The following is a 25,167-nucleotide window of genomic DNA, read 5'->3' as shown; positions in this document are numbered from 1 at the left end:
TTTTCAGTGGGGCCAGTGTGGTGCCTGGGAGGCCATTTAACAATAGGATCAGGAGGTAAGTTTCTTTTTGTCAATTAGGGGGGATGTCAATTTGAAGTGTAACTGTCTCTGTGCTACTGTGATGACCGTAGCCCGATTGGTAGTTCAATAGGAAAGTGTTTTTGTTAATCTGATGATGCAGTTGAATGGAGACTACTTCATCTGTGATTTTCATGCAAGGCAAAAAAAACAGATGAAGGATGGAATGCGGAACAAATCAAACGTTCATCCCAAGTCACAGATCTGGGTTTAGTCCTTTAGTTTTTTTGCTTGCCATTCCAGTTTGGAACCAGCCATATGCAAATCCTTTGTGACTCTCCTCCCCATTGGGATAGTCCAGCCCGAACTACCAGGCCACGTCCTTCATGGACCAGAAACTAGCCTCTTGGGACTGGTTTCGGGGTACCACCCCCTCCTTAGCCAGGCTAGCTTGAGTCTGGTGGCACAGTGAGCACTGAACCCACGTCTGGGCATAACCTTCCCACTTAGGGCGAGAAATGCAAAAAGAGCAGACGGTGGACAAAATGTGGAACAAATTAAGCAGTCATCCCCTGTCACAGAGCTGGGTTTAATCCATTAGTTGTTTTACTTGCCATGCCGTGCCAGTTTGGACCCAGCCATATGCAAATTAGTCTTGACTCTGCTCCCTCATGGGAACGGCCCAACCCAAACTGGCAGGCCAGGTCCTGCTGGGACCAGAAACAAGCATATTGAGACTGGGTGTTTTTTTTTTTTTTTTTTAATGCAAGGGACCTCTTTGTTGACCTCTAATCTCATATGAGGTAATCTGAGAGAGTTTCTTTGTTGTGGAACGAGTTGACAATTGTGAAGTTTGAGACTGCATCTCTATGGAAGGATTTTATTACGATTGACGTTGATAGTTGCATTTGTTGAAAGTGGCTTGGAGGGAGTTGAAGGTGTCTGTAAGTTAATAGTATGACAGGACATGGGAGGCTGTCTACTTGGAGACGGAATAGCTTTATTTTAATATACCACATTTTACTGATGCGAGGGGGATAATTTTCAGTTTGTATTGAATGAACCACTGTAGTTTTGCTAGCGTTTTATATTTCCTGGTCCAGGTCATGTGAAAATGGACTCGCACTCCTTTTTAAAAAAAAAAAGTTTTCCTGTAATTTTCAATTTCTTGTACACAGTTTTAGTTGTCAATATTGTTCACGTTGGCAAATGCAGAAGATAGTTTACATGGGTCTATTTTTTTAACAGAAACGTAAAATGCACCTAGCTTCACTGTGCAAGCCCTGAGTACTGTTTCCATGGAAACCCACTCATCACCATGTTTCAATGCCTTCTCTTCCCCTCCATTTCCGCATTCTGATAGTTTTCCTGTGCAGCAGGCATACAGGGATAATGATTCCATTACCACGTTTACATTCTTGCAAAGCGAATACATATATATGTACGTGTATATGTCTTGTCATGGAAACGTGGCTATGGATTCTAGGACAAGAGTTTAAGCATAAGCAGCACCACCTGCTGTTCATTGTGCACTTTGTATAAACACTGTGTCCACTCTGTATTATTACAGTAAATCATGGCACACAGAATAAGCAGTGCGCTTTGTATTCTAGTAGGTATATTGTAGGAGTGAACGTGAACAACATAAGTTGAATTTTTGATTAAGTTAATAACTAAGGTAATGTTTTCAGACAAATTTGTATTTAGCGTACTGAGAGCGGTTTGGTAGTTTAAACATTGTTTGGAGTTTTTAGTCACCCTAGAACAGGGGGTTTCAAACTGGGGGGGGCTCAAGTGATCCCAGGGGGGCGTGGCATTAAAAAGTTTGGAGACCACTGCCCTAGAAGAAGGGTAGTGGGTTCGAATCGCGATGTTGTTTTTCTTCTTCAAAAAAGAAAACTCTGCTGTCCCCCGAACCTCGCCCCTAATGTTTACGATGCAAACGTTTTTTTTGTTCTTGAGAAACGTCGGTTAACCAAATGCAATTAAATGTTTAAAGATTATTATTGCGCGAGAGCCGTAGCACAGCACGCCGTGCAGTAGGTAATACTTTTAATATTTAAGGTTAAAAGGCGTGTTTCAGTGCTAAATAAATGGAGATGACGCTAGAAGGAAGCGTTGTAAGTACAACGTACCAAACGTGCAAAGAATTGTGGTTTCAAACTGGGGCTGGCACTAGCAGTGGCCCTGGATTTATATTCATGGGAGAATCTTCACCTTTCATCAGGCACTGGCTGCCCGGGGATGATGTCACCATGCATCTGATTGGCTGTCCCGACACCTAGTGCAGGGAAGAGAAAGGAAGATGCCGGCTCCAAGCTCAGTGCCGGATCTGTGGTCGGCTGAGACTGCCTAGGCCAGTGTCTCCGAGGAGTGCATCTGCTGTGTGTGTGTGTGCGGCCATGTGAGCAAACGGGAGCGTCCCGGAGCCAGGGAAGACGAGTGCGCTGGAGGAATGAGGCGGCTCATCTGCAAGCGGATCTGTGATTGTAAGTTGCGGAACCTAGATGGAGAAGGGAGTGTTTCAGGATGTGCATCAGAGAATTTCATGCTCGAGACCCAACCCGTGAATGCCCTATTGCAAGGGACATACGGGAGCTTAACATTAGGTTAGCTTCAGTTTTCGTCCACCTGCCCTATTTTGTTGAAACATATATATATATATTTTTGCATTTAGTGGTGGCAGTTTGTCCTTGGCTCATTTAATCCGCGGTTGATTAACGCGAATCAGTATTTCAATAACACGTCCATTTGATCAGACATAATGTGCTTTCCTTTCTGCCCACTGCTCGACCAAAGACAAAGGACAAAATAATTAGTATTGATTCACTTGCTCTTCTGTAAACTCCTGCCCGCCCGCGGTAATGCTGAAAGCAATTTTGCTCGTTTCGAGCCATGCATTAATGGGTGTGTTATTCTTCATCCTTTCCATTGTCAGATAAAAGCTTCGATGATGATGACTCTGTGGATGGGAGTAGGCAGTCAACAGCTGCCTCAGCCTTCAAGGTCCCTGCCCCTAAGAAACCCGGAAACCCCGGAAACAGCTCAAGGAAGCCTGGCACGGCAACGGGATCAAAAGTTGCAGGTAATGCAAATCTTTTTCCATGCAGTCCATCCTTGTAATAGACACCGTAGCATGTTAATCCCGAGCCGCACTCTTCAAAATGAAAATGTTTCACTCATTATTTAAGTGCTTTTTGCAGTGTACCTACTTTTCAAATAATATGCAAAGGATTATTTGTGCCGTACCGCACGTGAGTGTTACATTATGGGAAGTGTGTAATGCAACCACAAAAAGGAACATTCTTATTTATTATGATTTATTTATGGCTGCCCTATTCCTGATTTGCTTTGCACTCTGTTCCAGTACCTCTCTGACTTATACTATGTACTTAATTCTGCTACCAACTTCTGGTTTCTTGCAGTTACTTTGTTTGAGATGCGATGTCCGTCACGAGTCGGGATTGATTCATAAAACTTTTTTTTTTTTTTAATTAGGGTCCGATTCGTGTCATTGAATTGGGTTCAGTTTGAAGTAGGCACATGATGCGTGCTGCTCCTTACTCTGTTTGCTTGATGTTTTCGAAGGCCTCGTGTGCCTGTTATAAAGTCTTCAATTTCAGATCTTTACTTTCTGCTTCGGTCACCTCCTCTAGTCATACACTATTGCCTGCATCAGCTGTACAGACCGGTGAGCTGCTCTACTCTATGCCTGTCTTGAATACATCAGCCCCGCATATGCTTATCCACCACTTTGTTCTCCTTCATTCTTTGACTTCAATATTCTCTAATGTAACGCCATTCTCCTATCCCTTTCAAACATTTCTATTACAGACAGTTAGCCTTTTGTCTCTCTTTTTTGCCCAGTTTCTGCCGAGTCATTCGTTGATGGTTTTCAGTGTTGCCACTGTGTAGCGTTTTGATAAATCATGCAGCATGCCATTCTTGCTGACTGCTAAATTGGGGATACTGTGGCCTTCATCTCAAAGTTATTTTAATGCTTTTAGGCCCTGCTTGGATTCAGATACTTCATTACCATCAGCAACTCTGACACAACTCCTCATAATTTCAAATTGTTCTAGTTGAACGCTTTTCAGTTCCAGGGCAATCTTCAAATGTTTATGTCCTTTAACCAAAGTTTTCTTGCTTTGCTCCATACTGAATTATCGTCAGATCTCTATTTAGTACTTCTCCTCTAGTCTTCTGTCTCTGCCCAAAGGGGAGCTCCACAACAAAGTAGTGTTTTTATCGAGGGTGCCCCCTCAACCTCTTGTAACTGGGTTCTTTTTTTGCCACCTCTTCACAGGTAAAAGTCACCTTACAAAACAAGCTTTCGTTCTTGCTTAGTAGCCTCTTGTCACCGTGGACAATTCCTTTTGATAATGCAGTGCTTTCAGTGAGGCAAAACAGCATGGTTTAGAGAGAATTATTTCACATTTAACAATGTATCTGTTACGAGAGTCCTGGGCTGTAAAATGAAAACCTCAAGTCCAGTCTGGCAACATGGAACGACCCATCTAACTATAACATGATCATTGAACAGCACGTTTTAGCTACTAGTTTGTTTTAAAGAGCTCTACATTCATATATGTTTGCCACTCAACCTTTGAAATACTTTAATGGGTTCCCTTTTTTTTTTTTTTTTTAAACATTTTATTGCTGATGGCAGGTTGTTGATCTTATAATTTCTTTATTTGTATAATTCATTTACAAGAAAACTGTAAGCGTCCCACCTTTTCATGATCTGGCTTGACAGTGCTGCTGTCCCTAGACAATTATTGAGTATCACTAGAGTGCTGCTTTAGGGCCACCCACATCTTGGGTACCACAAGTACATCTTTTGATTTGGCAGAAGTTGTGCGCTTCCACAAAAAAGTGCCTTACCTCTAGCAGCTGTGACCGTTTTCTGTATATATCTGGCTATCAAAGGTTGACCTTTTATGGGTACAAACATGACATTGGAATGCTATTAAAGTGTCTCACATACCTAGATAATTTGTTTGTTTCCTCTGCCAGCAGCACAGATGAGGGGAGGGAAGTCATTAACATAAATTGATTTTTTAGGTCTGGCTTGACAGTGCAACTGGTATTTGACCTAATAACCTACAGCAGTATTATTTTACGGTTATTTGCTTCCATGCAAATAAATATGCTGTTTACTTGGAATGTTTCTTCGCAATCATTATAATACAACATTCCTTTAAAGCCAGACCTATTGGCATTTCCACTCCTTTTTTTTTTTTCTTTTCTTCAACTGACCCTAGTCCGTTTATCCTCCTCTTTCTTTTCCTCCTCTACTTACTTAGGTCGAGCATAAGAGTTCGACCTTCTGTTTACTTTTAATATACTTCTTATGGCTTAATGTGATTTCATTTGTTGGTTGCAGTGTCCTTTAAAAATTCTTGCTTGCTAGTGGTCAGTTCTGCATTTCTCTCCCTCCTTTTTCTGTTTCAGAGCAGTGACCCACTACTGTATTATTCCACTTTGGTTTCTTTATCTGTTGCTGTGACAGACTATTTTTGTTATTTCTTTGGTGCTCCCTCTTCAGTGTGGGTGTTTTAGGCTGGTAGGTTCCTGCGTTTTATTGCAGCATTCTGTTCCTCCCATCTCCTCCCATGTCGCTGACATTTGTTTTGGCTTTATTCCAGTGCTGTCCTCTTTTACCTCTGGCTTCTAGAATAAGCTTGTTTTTTTACAAAAGAAACACCCAGTCGTTTAGCTCACTGCTCAAGGAAGCCACAATATGCCCTTTCTGGTAGAATGTAGCTAAACCTAGGAGAATTATGTGAAACTTGCTTAGCTTTGCATCAAATCTCAAGTCTCTCTCTCCAGGGCCCTTCCCTGCCAGAGCACACATGACATTGCTTATCTCCTTTATTGGGGCCATAAATCTTCATAGGCTGCTCTGCTCATTGACTGTAAGCCAAGAATGCTTGCAATACTTTTCATTCTGTGAAAATAAAAATAAAATACTTTTCCAGCCTTATTTTCCAATTTCTGTTCAGATGTTTACACCAGTGGTTCCCAACCTGTGGGCCGGGGACCCCTGGGGGTCCGCGAAGCCTCGTCAGGGGGTCCGCGGCAGCTTAAAAAATGGGATAATATTAGGTCTCAGCTATCAGTATTGACTCAGTGGGGGTCCCCTGGTTCCAATAATGATTCAGTGGGGGTCCCCGGGCTCCAGTATTGATAAAATGGGGGTCCACAGAAGTGAAAAGGTTGGGAACCACTGGCTTACACAACTCGAGACAGTGCAGTCATCTTGTCTCTCCTCAAGGGCTTGTGATTTCTGAGGCTGTACCAGCCTTTTACAGCACTGTTTGTTGTAAATTTAGCACAACGCTACATAAGTTTAATATGGTTGATTTGGCATCAGTTTGTTACAAATAATATTTATTGTTCCTTGGTGCTAGCTGGCACTCTGTGCACATGTCGTGCTCCGTTTTTCATTCTTAAGCCCAGATTGATTTTAATATTAAAGACACATTTGCACCTATAGCATTGCTTTTACATGGGATTTATATAAGTTATGTGCTATAAAATATATGTGCTTTACTGGCCGTTCAGTAATAGCAGATTCTTATATATAACTGGCAGAAGTACTACCCCTGCGTAAATTTCATTCATTTTGACTTTCTTTCTGGCCCTTGTCAAACGCGACCCAACACAGTTCAACACCACACAAGTCCACACCACTCAACATAATTCGAGGCCACACAGTTCCACTCCACACCACATAATTCCACACCAAAACACATAATTTCACTCCACGATACACAGTTCCGCTACACACCACATACATCCAGTACACCACAAAATTCCACATCATGTTATATAATTTAATGCCACACCACATAAATCCCTTCACGCCACTCCAGAACAGATACCACTCCACATAATTACACTCCATGACACACAATCCCACTCACCATAATTCCACTACACACAATGCCACATAATTACTATCCACATAATTCCAATACACATAGCTTCACTCAACTCCACACAATTCAAGTACCCACAATTCAAAGCCAAACGATTCCACGCAACACAATTCTTCTCTAACCCACATAATTCCACCCCACACCACATAATTGCAATCCACATAATATAATTAATCATCATTACACATAGTTCCAAGCCACTTCACATAAATCCATACCATACAACATAATTACACTGCAGCACTATTGAATGCCAACGCGTCGAATAGCAAGGTTGCATTACTTTTGAATGGCCTGGCCTCGTTAATCTACTGCCAGACAGACTGTGCCCATTTAGCTCTCTTTTGTGGGTTCCTGCTTTCTTCCTTAGTGAGTTTTCCATCTTCCACTTCCTCCGTCTTTCCCCTTTGTGTGTTTTTCCCTCTCTTGTTGCAAAACATCTCTACCCACTGGCAACCACTAAATCAAATTAAGCGCTGGTTATATGCAGGGCCTCTGGTATTATTTTGCAGAGAGTACCAAATTATGTGGCAGGGTTGACCAATTTATGTGGCATGAAAAGTCCAGTAATGCATTTACAGCGCCAATAGATCTAACCAGTGCTTGAAATGGAAAAGAAGTGCCGATACTCTCCAATTAAAAGTATTACATTTTTCTTGAAAAGTGCAGGTACTCGCCCTCTGAAAATAAAAAAAAAGTGCCGGTTCTCAGTACTGGCCCATTTAAAATACTGAATCTAACTCAAGCAAATACGAGACCTATTGCATTGCAAATGCTTGTTTATCTTCAAGGTATGTATTGATGTTGTTTGCTTAGCTTCCCCCTCACTCTGATCAGAGATAGTTAACAGAGAGTAGTACAATTTCTGTCACTTAATAGGATCACACCTAAACCCACGTTGGAGTTATTAATTACCCCAAACCTTGCAACTTTTGCATAAAAACTGGCCCAGGTTTGCTTCTTTGATTGCGTCACTAGTCGTCTCTTCAGTGCACAACCTGTTTGTAGCTTATACATTTTTTCTGCCTTCCCCACTCACCTCCCACATGCATTACTCATATACCTAATCACCACTTAATGATTATGCTGAGGATATTATCATTTTTTCTAGCTTTCCTTACACTTTAAGGTTTCTGCCACTGCTCCCTTAAAAGTGTAGCTCACGCAGAGGCGAGTGCTATACAAGCAAATAAATTAATCGTGCAACACCCACCTTTCACTTTTACCAGCCTCAGAAAACACTTGGTGTCCTGATTTTATTTTAAACCTTGAACGCACAATTGTCACGGTAGATATTATGTAATGTTTTCAGTCATGTCAGACTTGCTTCAGTAATTGGATTTTCTTCAAGTTAATGCTTCCATTTGTTTCCTCCTTATGACTCTGTTTCCTGGAATCTGTCATTTCTCTTATTGCAAAGCGTGTTACAAGCCAAGACAGACCTGTATGTCACTGACTATCCTAATCTACCCAAAATGGCCTAATATGGAAATCCACTAGCATCTTTTTAGATCGACGTACTAGCAGACATCTTGTTTTTCTTGTGCATTCTTTCATATCTAGCATGGCGAGTTATAGCCTGTATAGTGCTTAATCAAATTGCGTTCATCTGCTCATATGAAATCCATTTGCGCAGCTTATTTTGCACCCAATTTCATAGCATTCTAAGGCTGATAGTTTTCGGAAAGCCCTTTTTTACTTTGATAATGACTATAGAGTCATTGTTATATAAAGGTCTTCAGTTACTTTTGGATGTTAACTCTCAAATTAATTTCAAACATTTTGGTTGTAATGACTCCCATCAGCTTTGACCTTCTCCACTGGGGTTGATAATGATCTTACCGGCTTTTGAATATGTGTAAGGAAACAGTTTTTGCTGTTTTGTGACAGGTGTCTGCTAATAAATGAACATCACTGTTATCAAGAATCTCCAGGTCAATCCGTTCTGCCCATCCACGTGTTAGAAAACGACAAGCACGACTTACTTCTGGTCTGTTTTTGCGTCTACATTGTAATTACACGTCTTTTCTGTTCGGTGATTATCTTCCACTTTAATTCCCTGCCCCAGATTCTGAGGAATAATGTTGATATGAGCTTGAGGAAAGGTGACTGCCGTCTGTCATTTAAAATGTACTGGCAGGTGTTTTTTGGTGCGGGGGAACGGAGCGTCTCTTCTAACGCTGAAATGCTTGTGCAGCACTGCAAATGGCTTTCGTTCAAATCACTTATGTAGGAAGCAGCCTTGAGCTCTGGCAAAGCATAACATTCCCAGGAAGATAATTACAAACGAGCAGGCAGTAGAAGCCTTCGGATATTACTGGGATTTGGAGGAGGCCACAGCGGTCATGGCAAAATATGTTTTATATCGTAAGTAAGCCAGGTAGGTAGGGCATTTATTGACCCACGTGGCATGAGACACTTTCCACACACAGCAAAGGATAATTCAAACATGCTTCGAGAAAAAAAACGGTTGTTTTTTTGCCCTTTGTCAAAACTTTGTGACATAATTTAAATCGGTCAGAAGGACCACCTAAGGTGTATAAGCCAAATCAGAACCAGTTTTCAAATATCTTGCTGGGTGGTGTATCTGAAGTGGAAAATATAAGAAGATTTTCCTGTCATGCAGTGTTTTAGCACATTGGAATTGAAAGAAATCATGTTCTTCTTATTCATGTGTTGAACTTCGTGAACTGGTTGCCTGTTAAACACTATGTTCGTTCTGAAACAGTCTATATTGTATGTATACTAAGGACCGAGTATTGTCCTGTAGGCAGGTTTTAGAAAAGGGATTTGTTCCTCAAATTCAGTTGCAGATAGCCTTTTGACTTTAACATTGCTTCCTGCTACATGGTTTCTTGGCTATGTTCAAAACAGTCAGGGATGACTTGGTTTTCGACTGGGGGAGCCTGACTTCAACCCCCGGCCACCACTGTAGCACCAGTACTTCCCACCTTCCACTTCTCGCTCCCGAAGGCACTTAAGTTGCGGCAGGGGTTACTGCTGCGCTGGACGCGCCCTGGTCAAGAGTGGGCCCGTCCGCTGCCAGACGTGGCTGAGCTGGGCCACCCCCTTTTGTCCCATCTTTCACAGGGCCGGTGACTTATTTAAAAGCCTATGAATTTTATTTGGAGCAGCTATGGGGAAACGCAAAATGGTCCCCACTATGAGTACTACTCTGGATGTTTTTCTGAAATGAGCAGTGTGTGTAATAAGTAAGGAAATCAAGCTCGCCTAGAGAAGACTGTCCTTATCTTCACCACTGCCCCCAGAAACAGTCATGGTCAAAGAAGCAGGAGTTTCTGGGATGAAGGACTGGTGATCGTCAAAAACATTGGCTCCATCCACACCCACAGCCGCCTGTTATGGCCCCCTTAATAATCTTGTGAGCTGTTCAGTCTTTTGTCTCAAAAACTGGCAAGGAGGCGAGCACAAAACTTAAGGGAGCAAAAATTAAAAGAGCTGAGTCTGGTACAAAAAACAAAAAAGCAGTGGCTCTTACCACAAAATGGCCCGAACAATCATAGTCAGAAGGAAAGTAATGTTTAATTGGTGGAAGGTAGGGTCTCAATTTGCCATGAGGAGTTTTTCCCCCGTATTGGGAGTTTGTTTTCAGAAGTTTTAAAGCTCATAATGTCTCAGCTTGAAGATATAGAGAATCACCTAGAGCTCTTGGCAAATATTGCTAACAAGAGTCAACTCACATGCCTTTCTCAGGTGGGCCCTGTAAATCAAGACTGCGTTCTCCCAAGTACAAATGGAGTTTACACTACAGGCACTTCGATTGATTCCACAGCAGAGTAGATCCCAGCTCACATCAGTCAACCTAGTATTAACACACTGGTGTCCCCAACCTAGCGTCCTATATTGGGAAATAGGACTATTGGTTGCCCGAGCTTGGGGCGGGCGTGCCATCGTAATCAATTGACTGATGACAAGATTGTAGCAAAGTGCTACATTTTGCATGGTTACCCATCATCCCTCCGCTTTGTGCCTCATATTGTTGCTGACTTGACTAAGTGTGTGCTGGGATCCTTCCAGGCCCCAGCACCAGTGGTCTTTCTTTATAACTGTACCATTGTTTCCACAATTGGCGTACCCCTGGCACACAGATAAAACCCTTTGTAAACGGTACCAGTTTTTTGTGCTCTCCGAGGCCAGAAACAAAGCCCGCTCTGGATGGAGGTGCTTCACATCTCTCCCCTGAAGGAACTGTAACACTTGGCGGTGAACCTCAAAGGCTCAAGCCTCCTGTTACAGTGACCCAAGGCACTCCAGCTAGTGGAGATGCACTCCCCCCGGACAAAGCCCCACTTTTGGTGGCACGTCCGGTAGGAAAATTAGGTAAAACAGGGAGGAGTGACCACTCCAACTAGGACCACCCCTATGATTTCTAGAGCTGAAGTGATCCCCTTCCTGCATCCTCCTCCATCTTGGTTTGGAGGACAGGGCCCTATAGGGTTAGGAATATGCCACCCTCCCCAAAGGGAATGGGCACAGAAAGGGTGTAGCCACCCCAGGGACAGTAGCCCACGAGATTACTGGCGACATCAACACAAGAATAAAGGAGGACTCCTAAGCTGACGTCAGTAGAGAACACTCCAGACACCTACTGATTTGGCCCCTGCCCCACTGTCCTGTCTGCAGCTTCAGAAGCCCTGCTATTAGAAGGCGATGTATCCTGCAGGACCAGCTACCTCTCCAAACCCCCAGAGGACTCCCTTTCCACCAGAGGACCAAAAACTCCTGAGGGCAGTGGCCTTGTCCACAAGAAACTCCAAGAAGGACTCCAGAACTACCCCAAATCTGTGAGTCCTGATCACTCTACACCTGATGCCCACGGCCTGTGTCCAGGAGGCCTACCGGTCCAGAGCAGGTCCCCAGGCGATTCTGACCTTGTGTCCAGACTGGGTTGACCCCTCCTGGCCAAAACACCACCGCCTGCAGCCTAAATCCGTAGGCCCCCCTGAATGCAAGAGAACCAGACAAAGATTCCCCACGCTTAAAGGTACCCCTGCACCTGTAGCCCTCTGGCCTTAGAGAATCTGACCATCGGTCCAGCAACGTTCAGCAGGCGGCCTTCCTCCTTGTCCACTCTGTGGTTTCACGAACCCGACCCCTGGACCCAGCCTGCAGCTTGTTTGTGACCCTCAGGGTCCCACTGCTGAAAAGTATTGGGAGTCCGATGCTGTGTTTGCAGCCTGCACCTGGCCGCCCCTGTGCCGCTGAGGATGTGTGGTTGGTGCTGACCTGTGACCCCGCCCCCGGGTGCTCACCTAAACCCTAGGTCTACACTCCGAATAAAGGGATCCATTTGAGATGGAGTAATATTGATTCAAAGAAGTTCTTTAATTATTTAGTTAGTGGGTATATTGATGATATTTTGTGCTCTCTCTCCTTGGACAGGGTCCCAGGCGATGTTTTGAAGATCTTAAGTAACATTTGTGGCTTACTAATAAGCCACGGAGGGAACGTCCCGTTAAGCCATGGTTTAGCCCAGAATGCACAGCTGCGCATAGGGTGCTTTAAAAGGTTACTAATAGGACACCATGTAATATGGAGGACATACGAGGTACCATAACTAAATAGAAGCAAGCTCATAAAACTAGAAGACAGCTAGTTAGACAAAAGGCCTGGGACGACTTAGAAAAAGCAGCCCAATCAAGAGATAATGGATTGTTTTGTGAAATTGTCAAGCGTTCCCTTATTTTTTTTATTTTTATTTTTTTTATAAACACATGAGGCAGCCAATGGCATTGATTGCTACATTATGGAGCATGACTGGATCAATTGTTTTTGCAATGGTTTAACCCAGACCATAGAGGATGGTACTTTAGGCGAGGACGTCAACCCAGATCCCCCAAATTTAAACAGAGTGGATAGCAAGCCTTATATTTCTGGCATCTGTTACTAAGACCATCCAGTCCGTGGCAAGCGATAAGGCCCTTGGTCTGATGGTGTCTCAGTAGACTTATTTAAATACAATGTAGGCCTCTTTAGCTAATGTTTTGAGGGCAGCAGTGAAGGGTAATTTAATGGGTTCATAGAGAGAGGCTATTATAGTGCCAGTTTATAAAAAAGGCGACCAGAATCTCCTGACTTGCTACCACCCCATTTCTTTAATAGATTTCTTCGCAAAGATCCTTAGAAGGGTCATTCTAGGCTGGTTGGAGGAGTGGGCAGTTTCTTCTTCCCTTTTTTCTTCTTTTCAGTATGGTTTTAGACCCAGTTTGGGGACAGTTGAACGGGCTCTAAACCTGACTCTTATTTGGGGGAAGTATGTCAAGGCCACGAGAGGTGCTCTTTACATGGTATTCGTGGACCTCTGCCGTGCCTTTTACTTGGTGGGCAGGAAGATACTGTGAGAGCTAATGGTTCAGGCGGGCATTGATCAAGATTTGGTGGACCTGGTAAAGCATATGCACTGGGATACATGAGCAACAGTTCCCTACACTGACGGGACTGTGCAAAGTCAATAAAGGTCACTAGAGAAGTGAGACAATGCATTTTAGTTTCTTTTTAGGGTCGAGCGCGTAAGCACCCTGATTGTAATCTCTCTGTGGGCCTTTAAACACTCCCACAATTGCTATTTATTCTTTGTCGTGCTTGTCTTAAATGCTTAATTTTTATTGGTGCATTTTGTGAAATGTCCCTCCTGTGTGTGCTGAGTTCCCTCCCAGGCGATTTCCCTAAATTAACATTTTTGTTGGCCATCTCACTACGTCGTGCTTCCTCCTGTTTCAGCATATGATGACCCCTCCTCCGGTTTGTCTGACTTTCATCCCAGCCGTGATCCTTTCTAGACATTCACGCAGGGAGCCAATAACTCTCATGGTTTTAATGATTTTATGATAAAACTGAACCTTAAGGTCAACCTGTCAAAATTGTTAGAAATGACTTCTGGACCAAAAAACACTAAGACCAAACACTTCAATATAGGGGGGACCTGCATAGAGAAAGTACCTTTTTAAAAATTATTTAGGTATCATGTTTGAAGCTAGTGGATCTTGGGAAAGGTTAATTAACGAGAGAGCTTAAAGAACGGGGCAGCCTGTGATATGATCTATAGATTTGCTGACAGCCTGTGATATGATATATAGATTGGGTGACAGGATTGAACGCAAACCAATAAGAGAGATGATTCAATTGTATAAGCGTAAGTGTCTTTCGCTTGGTGTGTGGGGCTGTATTGCCCTGAAGTAGCTGCAGGTTAGAGAAAATACGTTTTTCTACAGACTCTTAGTGTTAACTGACCTTATCAAGCTTCATTTCACATCTAGAACTGAGAATTGTGGATGATCTTGTGGGCATTTCCCCTCTGTTAACAAAGATATGGGTAGGAAAAGCCTTTGCCTCTTATAGGGAGGAATAGCAAATTGTAAGATCCCTTAATATGAGCTCCATAATTAGTTACATGCAAATCTTAGATGCTTCAGGTTTGAATTCTTACTTAACCTGGATAATAAACACCTGTACAGATGTTATCTGACAAGGCTAATATTGAATATGGTCCATCATTTAGTAGCTTTTCCTTCAACCGGGTCGAGGGTGGCCTTTTTTTCTTGCTGTCCATGTGATGCTGTTTCCCCACAACCAACCATGCACTTTAGGTTATTTTTAAACTGTATTATTCGATGAGAGCTCAATGTCAACGCCCCATTTTGTTGCACAAGCACTTTACATCCCACATCAAGGGTTTGCGGTACTTGAAATCTTTAGCTACTTTGGATTTGTTTTTCTGTGCTCAATTTTATCAGATGTGCAATACAATTAGGGGCAAGGTATGGTTTTTGATTGATTACATTGTGGTGTTTTGATATGTGGTTTTTAGGGTTTTCATAATTTGTATATTTTTTTTTTATAGGACAGTGTGCTGTCGATTAGGTTGGGTGCAAACTCGTTTTTTAGGAATTCTTTTTTAAAATGTTTGTGTCTTTTAGCAAATTGTTGTCTCTGTGATATAGTGTTTACAACTGTGCTTTTATGGTCATCATCTTAATCGAATAAAGTTTCTTCGAGCTCAAGCAGTCAAATCGTCTTTGTTCATGGGTGACCAGTGATCCGAACCTACTTGCACTGGTGCTTCACAAGACCATACATGCCAGTGGAAAAATGCATATAGAAAGTTGTTGATCTGTGCAGGTGGAAGGCCTTGCCTATGGGTGAATATCTCTTACTCCTTCTCCATGGTGGATAGTTTTTATTTACTTCTGATATGAAGAGGTTCATCAATGAGCAACACTAGTTTTGGATTGCATCTCCAGTGTCTCGTTGTGAAATGCTCTCTCACACTGTAGTTACAGTCTTCTCTGCTTGTCTACATTTGCGTTCTGAGTTACTATCAGTTGGGTGGTGGATAAGAACATGCAGTGGTTCGTTAACCCAGAACTATATCTCCTTAGCTGACATGCATACCATTCAGGGGTGGGTTCTAGTCTATATATTTGCTTAAAACAAAGCCTTGGTGTAGGCAGTGAACAGATTCAGCATTCTTCCATTTCACCACCACTAAAATGACATGAAGGACAGAGTACGTCATTTTTAACATCACTATACTAGCAAGAAACAGGTTTGTCCTTTGGGGAGCTTTCATTGTGTTTTTTTGTAGCCAAAGATGTTAGCAACACATTTGAAGTATGTGTAGTTTGAGCACACGAAATTACAGACCTGTTTCCAAAATCAAGTGCCAGCTTGAGGTAGCTCAATCTCTTACTGTATATATACACTCTGACCAGCTGAGAAATCTGAATACAGAGGACACCAAGGCTACTACCCTCTAAATTCAGTATGCTATTGTAGTTTTAAAAGTGAAGATCTTTGTGGCCGAAGTCTGTCATCTTAATTGCATTTTCTGAGAAGACAGGACTGCTTCACTAAGTTTGAGGTATACAAGTTAGACAGCAGTGATTCCACTGGAGCCAGAAGATGCAAATATTTATTGAATCTCAAGCTAGCTCAAGTGAGAATAAACACAGAACCTTCTTTGTCAGACCAGCACCTTTACATCGTTCTGATACATTTTCATTGAGTTCACTGTTAATATAACCTATTATCATTTAAGTAACTCTCTATCATTGGTATAAACTTACTAGAGAATGGTTGCAGTTGCTACACTTTAAACCTTATTGTCTGTTAAGTTGTGTTAACATCAATCATCAAAACTGGTGGATTGTTCTATTGCTTATGGCCCCGGAGTTCCCCACTCAGTGAAATGTGGAGTAAAAGGCAAACTTGTGTATTAAAATTGACAATAAAGGACAATTTGTGTAATATTTGGGGCTTTCCAGCTGTTGGATGAAGCCAGAAGCTTGACACCCTTTGAGAGAATACTAAAGATCAGGAGATGACAGTTATAGGACATGAAGTTTACAAAAATAATTTAGCGGTTCAGGGGTTTATGTATGGGGGAGATGTCTGGTAGGTCTTCCAGTGCCTTTGAGTTGACCTGATTTTACCAATGGATGTATTAATACAATGATCTCAGTGCATTCTTTTTTCACACACTTGTTTTTAAATCCACAATCATGGTTTTACCTCCTCGCTTCCCTCCTGGCTAGGTTAAGTAAATTTACAAGGTTAGTTGAATAGTGTATATTCGAAACTTTTTTTTTTTTTGAAACTGCAGAGCTGATATGGTGTAATTGATGGTGTTAAAAAAATGTCTGGGCTCAACTAACCAATTACTTATCAGATGTTAATAATGTTTCACTGTACTGCTTTATATAAAATCTTGCTTACTCTCAGGTTTTAAAGATCAAGTCTACACAAGCAATAATACACGTTTTTGACTGAAGGATTAATTAAGCCTGTGGCCAAATATACTGATAACAAGCCACAAAGTGAACATAGTAATATCCTTACTCCGAATAATACATCGGGATGGTGATGACTGGGTTTTCACCCGCAGACCATAACTTTTAAAAAGATTCAGTGATTATGGAGGTAGGTTTCATCAAAAGGCACTTTGCCGATGCAGTCAAATGGCCTATGAAGGCCAGCCTGTGATGTAGACGAATGTGAAAATTAAATTTTTTGCCCACTCTGCAGTCCACTCAGATCACAGAGTTCTGGCAGAACTCTGCTGACAGCCACGTGGCAGAGTTTTTTCTCACCTGTGGCTCACCATTGTTAAAGTCAAAAGAGGTATGGGCCTTAAAAAATATAAGAACAAAACATTCTACGGGCCAAGCTTTTGCATGCCTCGAAGCAAAAAAGACCCACAGAAATTTTGGAAGTTGATCAGTGACATTGACAAAGTTCCAAGGGCAGCCTATAATGCAAATGTAAGTGAGGATGGTTGGGTTGAGTACTTAACGTCACATCTGCCAGGAACCATATGATCAAGGCAGTTGTCCCAGAATGGCACTTGGAGAGCCCCAGGGCAAATACTGCCATTGAGTCATTAGAGTACACCGCTTCAGCGATAACCAAAATCATCAAGAAATCTCTATCTGCCTGTGCCCTAGTCTAAATGGAATTCCGCAAGATGTTTTTAAACAAAATGCCTCTCGTTGGACTAATTTTCTTGTCCGAGATGTTTCTTCTGGCAGAAGGGACTATTCTGGGAAGTTAAAAGGGTTCAGTTATTTATTTAATCTTTAAAAGAGGAGCCAGTTTGTCACCAAGCAATTACCATCTGGTAGCACTGCTGGATGTAGATCTCAAATACTTCTCATCATTACTTCTTCAAAGTCTAAAGGCGTGGGCATTAGACACAGGCAGGATACCTCTGAGCCAGACAGGGTTCATGAAGAAGCAACAAACGCTAACTAACCTCATGGCAGTAGGACTGATCATAAGTAGAGCTAAGGCCACCGGCATGCCATTGTATCTGTGCTTTATTGATTTTAAATCAGCATTTAATCACGTCCAATGCGATAAACTGTGGGTAAAGCTTTAGCCGTGGGGAATCACGCATAACTGAGAGCATGTCGCACATTCTGTATGCCAGTGACCTACTCCTGCTTAGTAGTAACACCAGGAGAAATCTGCAGAAATCAGTCAATTGTTTAGCAACATATGCAGTTGACAATGGTTTGGAGATCAGTCTCAAGAAAACTAAATTAATCTTGCTAAATTGGCACATTTCAAATCAGCACAAATTGTACCTGTTCTATATAGGTGTCAAGGTAGACTTATGGGCCTTGTTAACAATACAAAAGGGAAGCGATTAAAGAAAAAGCCATGGCTTTTTAAATTTTGCATTTTCAACTTTAGGAAACACCCTTTGTGGACATAATCTCCAACCATTGGCTGCAATAATCAAGTCAAGGTTGATGTGTCACTTTCTCATACGGGGTGAAATTAATAATGGGGTAAGACGTCAGTTTACATGTAATAAAAACCTTTCAGCAAGCTTTTTGGCTGCAGAGATCAGTATCGCCCGCTCAAGTCGGACTCGAGTTCTTGCTGGTAAGGCAGTCTTTAGCAAAGCCTGGAGCATTTGTAAAATGCTGCCATAAGTTGAGATCCACCACCAAGGGTTCACTAGCTAACCTGGTTTGGTCAGAAATCAACCCCCAAAGAGGAAAGGGCAATTATAAAAAGTACCTTGAGGACAGCATAGAAAAACTTGGGATGGTTGAGCTGTGAAAGCTAGACACAACTGTCCAAGTGTTTGAGGATGGTAAACAAAAGTATTGAGCTGCAAAGTTGGATAGAGAATAAAGGAGCAGTGGCCAAACGAATACACAGGTGGTTGGGGTTGAATTCTTATGATGGTCAAAAGGACTGCCCTCTCTTGGAAGCCACATACTCCCTAAAGGCCAAACAGAAATTACTGTCAATGAAATTGAAAGAACTCCCAACCCTGGATTTTAAACCAAAATGGCAGGAAGGGAGCAGTGGAGGGACATTAAGCGCTGCTTGTGGTACCAGACAAATGAGGCTGCTGTATGTCCTTTGCATCTGCCCCTGTTTAGGCAAAACAGTAGAGGGCCTTGCACAGGAAGGAGTTTAAGGCATTGGGTATCAGGACATGTAGGTCAGCAGTAACAGAATCGCTGAATCCACGGACTATGATACTTAACATTCGACTGGTGCAATATTTGGACATCATTAAGGACCTGTTCAGATTGGGGCAAAGGCTGTCATTTAAGATCTGATGGGTGTCTTTGGGAGAATTATAAGGACATCCTCTAGTGAGATTTTCAGGTGCTAGCATGCCTCCTGGTGAGATTACTCAATGCGGTTGGTTGCTACGGGTTGCGACCATTCACATTTAGAGAACTGCCACTCAAGTAGAAAATCAACTTGAGCGGCAAAAGAAGCAGTGCCCTCAGGCATGCCACGTGGTGACGTTTGCACTGATTTTACAGTACAGAAAAAACTCCTGGTGCTAAAAATCAACGCAGACAGCAGAGCATGCCCGAATTCTGCCCTCTCGCGGAACTCCGCAGAATCTCGCTGAGTTTTTGTGTGTTCTGCCCGGGCCGACTCTTGGGAGGAGCTAGAAGAGTTTAGCAAAATATTTACCATTAGCAGCCTTTGTGAAAATTCCTGGCCTACCATTGCGTTTGGAGAGTTTTTCTCTCTGATTGAACAGGACGGAGAGGACGAGAACTGAGTCCCGTAACCCTGATCTGAGGCTGGAAACCTACTTGATAATATAGGGCCCTTCCTGATTATTTATACGAGATTGTGGATTCCATGAAGGTATCCGCTTATTGGACTATCGTGAACCAAAAGACAATGTGTATATAAGCATATGGATCTGTGATGATTGGTTAGTTGGTGACTGCTTGACTTGTTTTAGATGCAGATTTGAAAAGTTAATGTTGGGAGTATATTCTATTGTCCTGAAGAAGGTGGTGAAAGGACTTTGAAAGACCACGAAACACGTCGACGCAAATTGGCATTGCTGGATCCATAGGAGCAGGCCTTAAATCGAATAGGGACTGGGTGCATAAATCGATTGGTCTGGACATACCAGAATTGGGACAGCCCACACACAATAAACTGTAGTGGATGTCTTTTTTGTCTCGTTCATGTTTGACTTTGTTTTTTAAATGTGATCTTTTTTTTATAAATTTTTATATATTAAGTCCTTGTTGGTTTTTTTAAGGGTGGTTTTAATTTGTAATGGTATGGGATTGTATCATAAATAATTTTTATAAATTCCTTTATTCGAGATTGATCATTAAAGTGATAGAATGCTTGAGATTGTGTGTTGAACAGTTTTTTGTATCCCCTGGGGAGTTTTTCTTTCTTTCACAGAGTTTTTCTCTCTCTCCATAGTAAGATAATTATCATTGACATCAAGCCCAGCCAAGCTGCAAAATGTGTGCAAAATTTTCCTCTGCAAGGTTGCCTTTTGCAGAGCTTTACTATGCACAGTGACATTATACAGAAGGCCACCACTTGTTTTCTATGAAGAATATTTTATGTAGAACCATTCTGTTACGAGTAAATACATGTTCAATGGCATGTGTAGCTGCAGATACACATGCTTTGCACATCCCGCCATCTAGTGTTGGGCTCGGAGTGTTACAAGTTGTTTTTCTTCGAAGAAGTCTTTTCGAGTCACGAGATCGAGGGACTCCTCCCCTTTCGGCTCCATTGCGCATGGGCATCGACTCCATCTTAGATTGTTTTCTTTCCGCCATCGGGTTCGGACGTGTTCCTTTTCGCTCCGCGTTTCGGAAAGATAGTTAGAATCTCGGAAAATTAGACGGTATTGTTTGCGTTCGGTATCGGGTTAGTTACAACAGATCGGCACCGAATTTTGTAGAGCTCCGGTGGCCCTTTGGGATTTTCGATCCCCCGTCTGGGCCTGGTCGGCCCGACCACGTGTCTCTTCAAGGCTAATGGAACGGACCCCATTCCGCTTCTGCCCCAAATGTCACAACAAGTATCCGTATACAGATCAGCATCTGGTCTGTAACTTGTGTTTGTCTCCAGAACACAAGGAAGATACTTGTGAAGCCTGTCGAGCGTTTCGGTCGAGGAAGACATTAAGAGACCGAAGAGCAAGAAGACTACAGATGGCGTCGGCGCCGACAGGGCAAAAACACTTGGAGGAGGAAGAAGAAACCTTCTCCATTGAGGATTCGGACTCGGACGAGGTCGATCCCGAACAGACGCCAAAAACCGTGAGTAAGACGTCGACACACAAAACTCACGGAAAAACCACTAAAGCCCAGGGGACGCCACTGCCAGCAGGCCATGGCTTAACCCAAAAAATAGGTGACCGACCATCGGCACCGAAAAAGGGCACGCATGTGTCGAAGACTTCCGACTCCGGTCGAGATACCGGCACAGAGCAGACTCTACCCCGAGATGGCGGGTCAGAGCAAGTTCGGCACCGAGAGGGCGGCACCGAAACGAGTCGGCACCGAGAGACCGGAACGCCAAAAATTAAAAAAAGTGTCGTCGGAGCCGAAAAAGACAGCCGAAAAAGTTTCCATTCCGAAACATCCAGCCTCGGAACCGAAAACAGGTTCCTACACAGAGGAACAGGGACTGTCCTCACAAATGCAAGGACATAGGTTCGGACAAGAACTAGAGTCAATGGAGCCAGACTACACTCAGAGAAGGCTCCACATCCAAAAGGACACAGGGAAGATAAGTACTCTTCCCCCAATTAGGATGAAAAGAAGACTTGCCTTTCAAGAAAAAGACAAGCAGCCACAGGCAAAGGTGGCAAGACGAGTAACACCGCTACCATCTCCACCACACTCAACGCACACATCACCGGTAGCCACTCCACCACTGATGCAGTCCCCAACTCATACTGGAATGAGTCAGGATGATCCCGACGCATGGGATCTTTATGATGCACCAGTATCAGATAACAGCCCAGACTGTTATCCAGCGAGACCGTCGCCACCTGAGGACAGTACAGCCTACACACAGGTGGTGTCAAGAGCAGCGGCGTTTCATAATGTCACCCTGCATGCAGAGCCGATTGAGGATGACTTTTTATTTAACACACTATCCTCCACACATAGCCAATACCAAAGTCTCACCTATGCTACCCGGAATGCTAAAACACTCCAAACAGGTGTTTCAGGAACCTGTGAAGGGCAGGGCTATAACTCCAAGGGTGGAGAAGAAATACAAGCCACCGCCAACAGACCCTGTATACATAACGCAGCAATTAACACCAGACTCTGTGGTAGTAGGGGCAGCTCGCAAGAGAGCGAACTCACACACCTCGGGAGAAGCACCACCTCCAGACAAGGAGAGTCGCAAGTTCGACGCTGCGGGGAAAAGGGTTGCAGCACAAGCGGCCAACCAATGGCGCATTGCCAACTCACAGGCATTGCTGGCGAGATATGATAGGGCTCATTGGGACGAAATGCAACATTTCATTGAACACTTACCCAAAGAGTTCCAAAAAAGGGCACAACAGGTGGTGGAGGAAGGACAGAGCATTTCCAACAATCAAATACGCTCTGCAATGGATGCAGCGGATACAGCTGCTAGGACAGTAAATACAGCAGTGACCATAAGGAGACACGCATGGCTGCGTACATCAGGATTGAAGCCGGAAATACAACAAGCCGTGCTGAATATGCCATTTAACGGACAGCAGTTGTTTGGGCCGGAGGTGGACACTGCTATCGAAAAACTTAAAAAGGACACTGATACGGCCAAAGCCATGGACGCACTCTACTCCCCACAGAGCAGAGGCACATTTCGTAAAACACAGTTTCGAGGGGGGTTTCGAGGACAAAGCACAGAACCCTCAACCTCACAAACAAGGCCCACTTATCAGAGCCAATATCAGCAGGGAAGTTTTCGGGGACAATATAGAGGGGGCCAATTCCAAAAGAGTAGAGGGAAGTTCCAAAGTCCCAAAACTCCTCAAAGCAAGCAGTGACTTCCATGTCACAAATCCCCAACACATAACACCTGTAGGGGGGAGACTAACCAAGTTCTACAAACATTGGGAGGAAATAACAACAGACACTTGGGTCCTAGCAATTATCCAGCATGGTTATTGCATAGAATTTCGCAAATTCCCTCCAAATGTCCCACCGAAAACACACAATATGACAAAACAACACATGGATCTTCTAGAACTAGAAATCCAAGCGTTGTTACAAAAAGATGCAATAGAACTGGTACCAATTCATCAGAGAGGAACAGGAGTTTACTCGCTGTACTTTCTCATACCCAAAAAGGACAAAACTCTAAGACCTATATTAGATCTCAGAACGTTAAATACCTACATCAAATCAGATCACTTTCACATGGTGACATTACAGGACGTAATCCCATTGCTCAAACAACAAGACTACATGACAACACTAGACCTAAAGGATGCATACTTCCATATACCAATACATCCTTCACACAGAAAGTACTTAAGGTTTGTATTCCAAGGGGTACATTACCAATTCAAAGTGTTGCCATTCGGGATAACAACTGCGCCAAGAGTTTTTACAAAATGCCTGGCAGTAGTAGCTGCACATATCAGGAGGCAGCAAATGCATGTGTTCCCGTACCTAGACGATTGGTTAATCAAAACCAACACGCAAGAACGGTGTTCACAACACACAAAGTATGTCATAGAAACCCTCCACAAACTAGGTTTCTCACTCAACTACACAAAGTCACACCTTCAGCCGTGTCAAACACAGCAATACTTAGGAGCAACAATCAACACAACAAAAGGGATTGCCACTCCAAGTCCACAAAGGGTACAGGCATTTCACAATGTAATACAGGCCATGTATCCAAAACAGAAGATACAAGTCAAGATGGTGATGAAACTACTAGGCATGATGTCCTCATTCATAGCCATTGTCCCAAACGCAAGGTTGCACATGCGGCCCTTACAACAGTGCCTAGCATCACAATGGTCACAGGCACATGGTCAACTTCTAGATCTAGTGTTGATAAACCGCCAAACATACACCTCGCTTCAATGGTGGAACAATATAAATGTAAACATAGGGCAGCCTTTCCAAAACCCAGTGCCTCAATACGTAATAACGACAGATGCCTCCATGATAGGGTGGGGAGCACACCTCAATCAACACAGCATCCAAGGACAATGGGACACTCAGCAGAGACAGTTTCACATAAATCACTTAGAACTACTGGCAGTATTTCTAGCGTTGAAGGCATTTCAACCCTTAATAAGCCACAAACACATTCTTGTCAAAACAGACAACATGACAACGATGTATTATCTGAACAATCAGGGAGGAACACACTCCACACAGTTGTGTCTCCTGGCACAAAGAATATGGCATTGGGCGATTCACAACCACATTCGCCTAGTAGCACAGTTTATTCCAGGGATTCAGAATCAGTTAGCAGACAATCTCTCTCGGGATCACCAACAGATCCACAAATGGGAGATTCACCCCCAAATACTAAACACTTACTTCCAAAGATGGGAACACCACAAATAGACCTATTTGCAACAAAAGAAAACGCAAAATGCCAAAACTTCGCATCCAGGTACCCACAAGATCAATCTCAGGGCAATGCGTTATGGATGAGCTGGTCAGGGATATTTGCATACGCTTTTCCCCCTCTCCCACTCCTTCCGTATCTAGTAAACAAATTGAGTCAAAACAGACTCAAACTCATACTAATAGCACCACCCTGGGCAAGACAACCTAGGTACACAACACTACTAGACCTCTCAGTAGTGCCTCATATCAAGCTTCCAAACAGACCAGATCTGTTAACTCAACACAAACAACAATTCAGGCATCCAAATCCAGCATCACTGAATCTAGCAATTTGGCTCCTGAAGTCTTAGAATTCGGACATCTAGACCTTACACAGGAATGTATGGAGGTCATAAAACAAGCAAGGAAACCAACCACAAGACATTGCTATGCAAATAAGTGGAAAAGATTTGTTTATTATTCCCATAACAATCAAATTCAACCATTACACGCATCTGCTAAAGACATCGTAAGCTACTTACTGCATTTACAAAAGTCAAAGCTAGCTTTTTCATCCATTAAAATACATCTTACTGCAATTTCAGCTTATCTGCAAATTACGCACTCAACTTCATTATTTAGGATCCCAGTCATAAAAGCATTTATGGAGGGCCTAAAGAGAATTATTCCACCAAGAACGCCACCAGTACCTTCGTGGAACCTTAACATTGTCTTAACACGACTCATGGGTCCACCTTTTGAACCCATGCACTCATGTGAGATACAATATTTAACATGGAACGTAACATGGAAATTGCCATCACATCTCTAAGAAGAGTAAGTGAAATACAGGCATT

At 42.9% G+C, this 25,167-nt stretch overlaps 1 protein-coding gene across 50 annotated transcripts in view; it reads left to right on the top strand.

Annotated features, from left to right (window-relative positions):
- CLASP2 (cytoplasmic linker associated protein 2) overlaps window positions 1-25,167 on the top strand; it is a 1,425,897-nt gene that overhangs the window by 451,958 nt on the left and 948,772 nt on the right. For 38 of the 50 annotated variants that reach the window (XM_069214594.1, XM_069214706.1, XM_069214671.1 and 35 more), the window contains one exon: window positions 2,957-3,103. In XM_069214594.1, coding sequence (XP_069070695.1) covers window positions 2,957-3,103 — 147 coding nt within the window. Of the gene's footprint in view, window positions 1-2,294; window positions 2,508-2,956; window positions 3,104-25,167 lie in introns of those variants that run through there. The other 12 variants (XM_069214841.1, XM_069214830.1, XM_069214768.1 and 9 more) reach the window with 2 other exon arrangements.

This window comes from Pleurodeles waltl, chromosome 2_1 (assembly GCF_031143425.1).
Source record: "Pleurodeles waltl isolate 20211129_DDA chromosome 2_1, aPleWal1.hap1.20221129, whole genome shotgun sequence".
In the NCBI taxonomy this organism is placed as follows: domain Eukaryota; kingdom Metazoa; phylum Chordata; class Amphibia; order Caudata; family Salamandridae; genus Pleurodeles; species Pleurodeles waltl.
The sequence above is the reverse complement of the archived record's forward strand: the minus strand, read 5'-3'. Positions and strand labels throughout refer to the sequence as shown.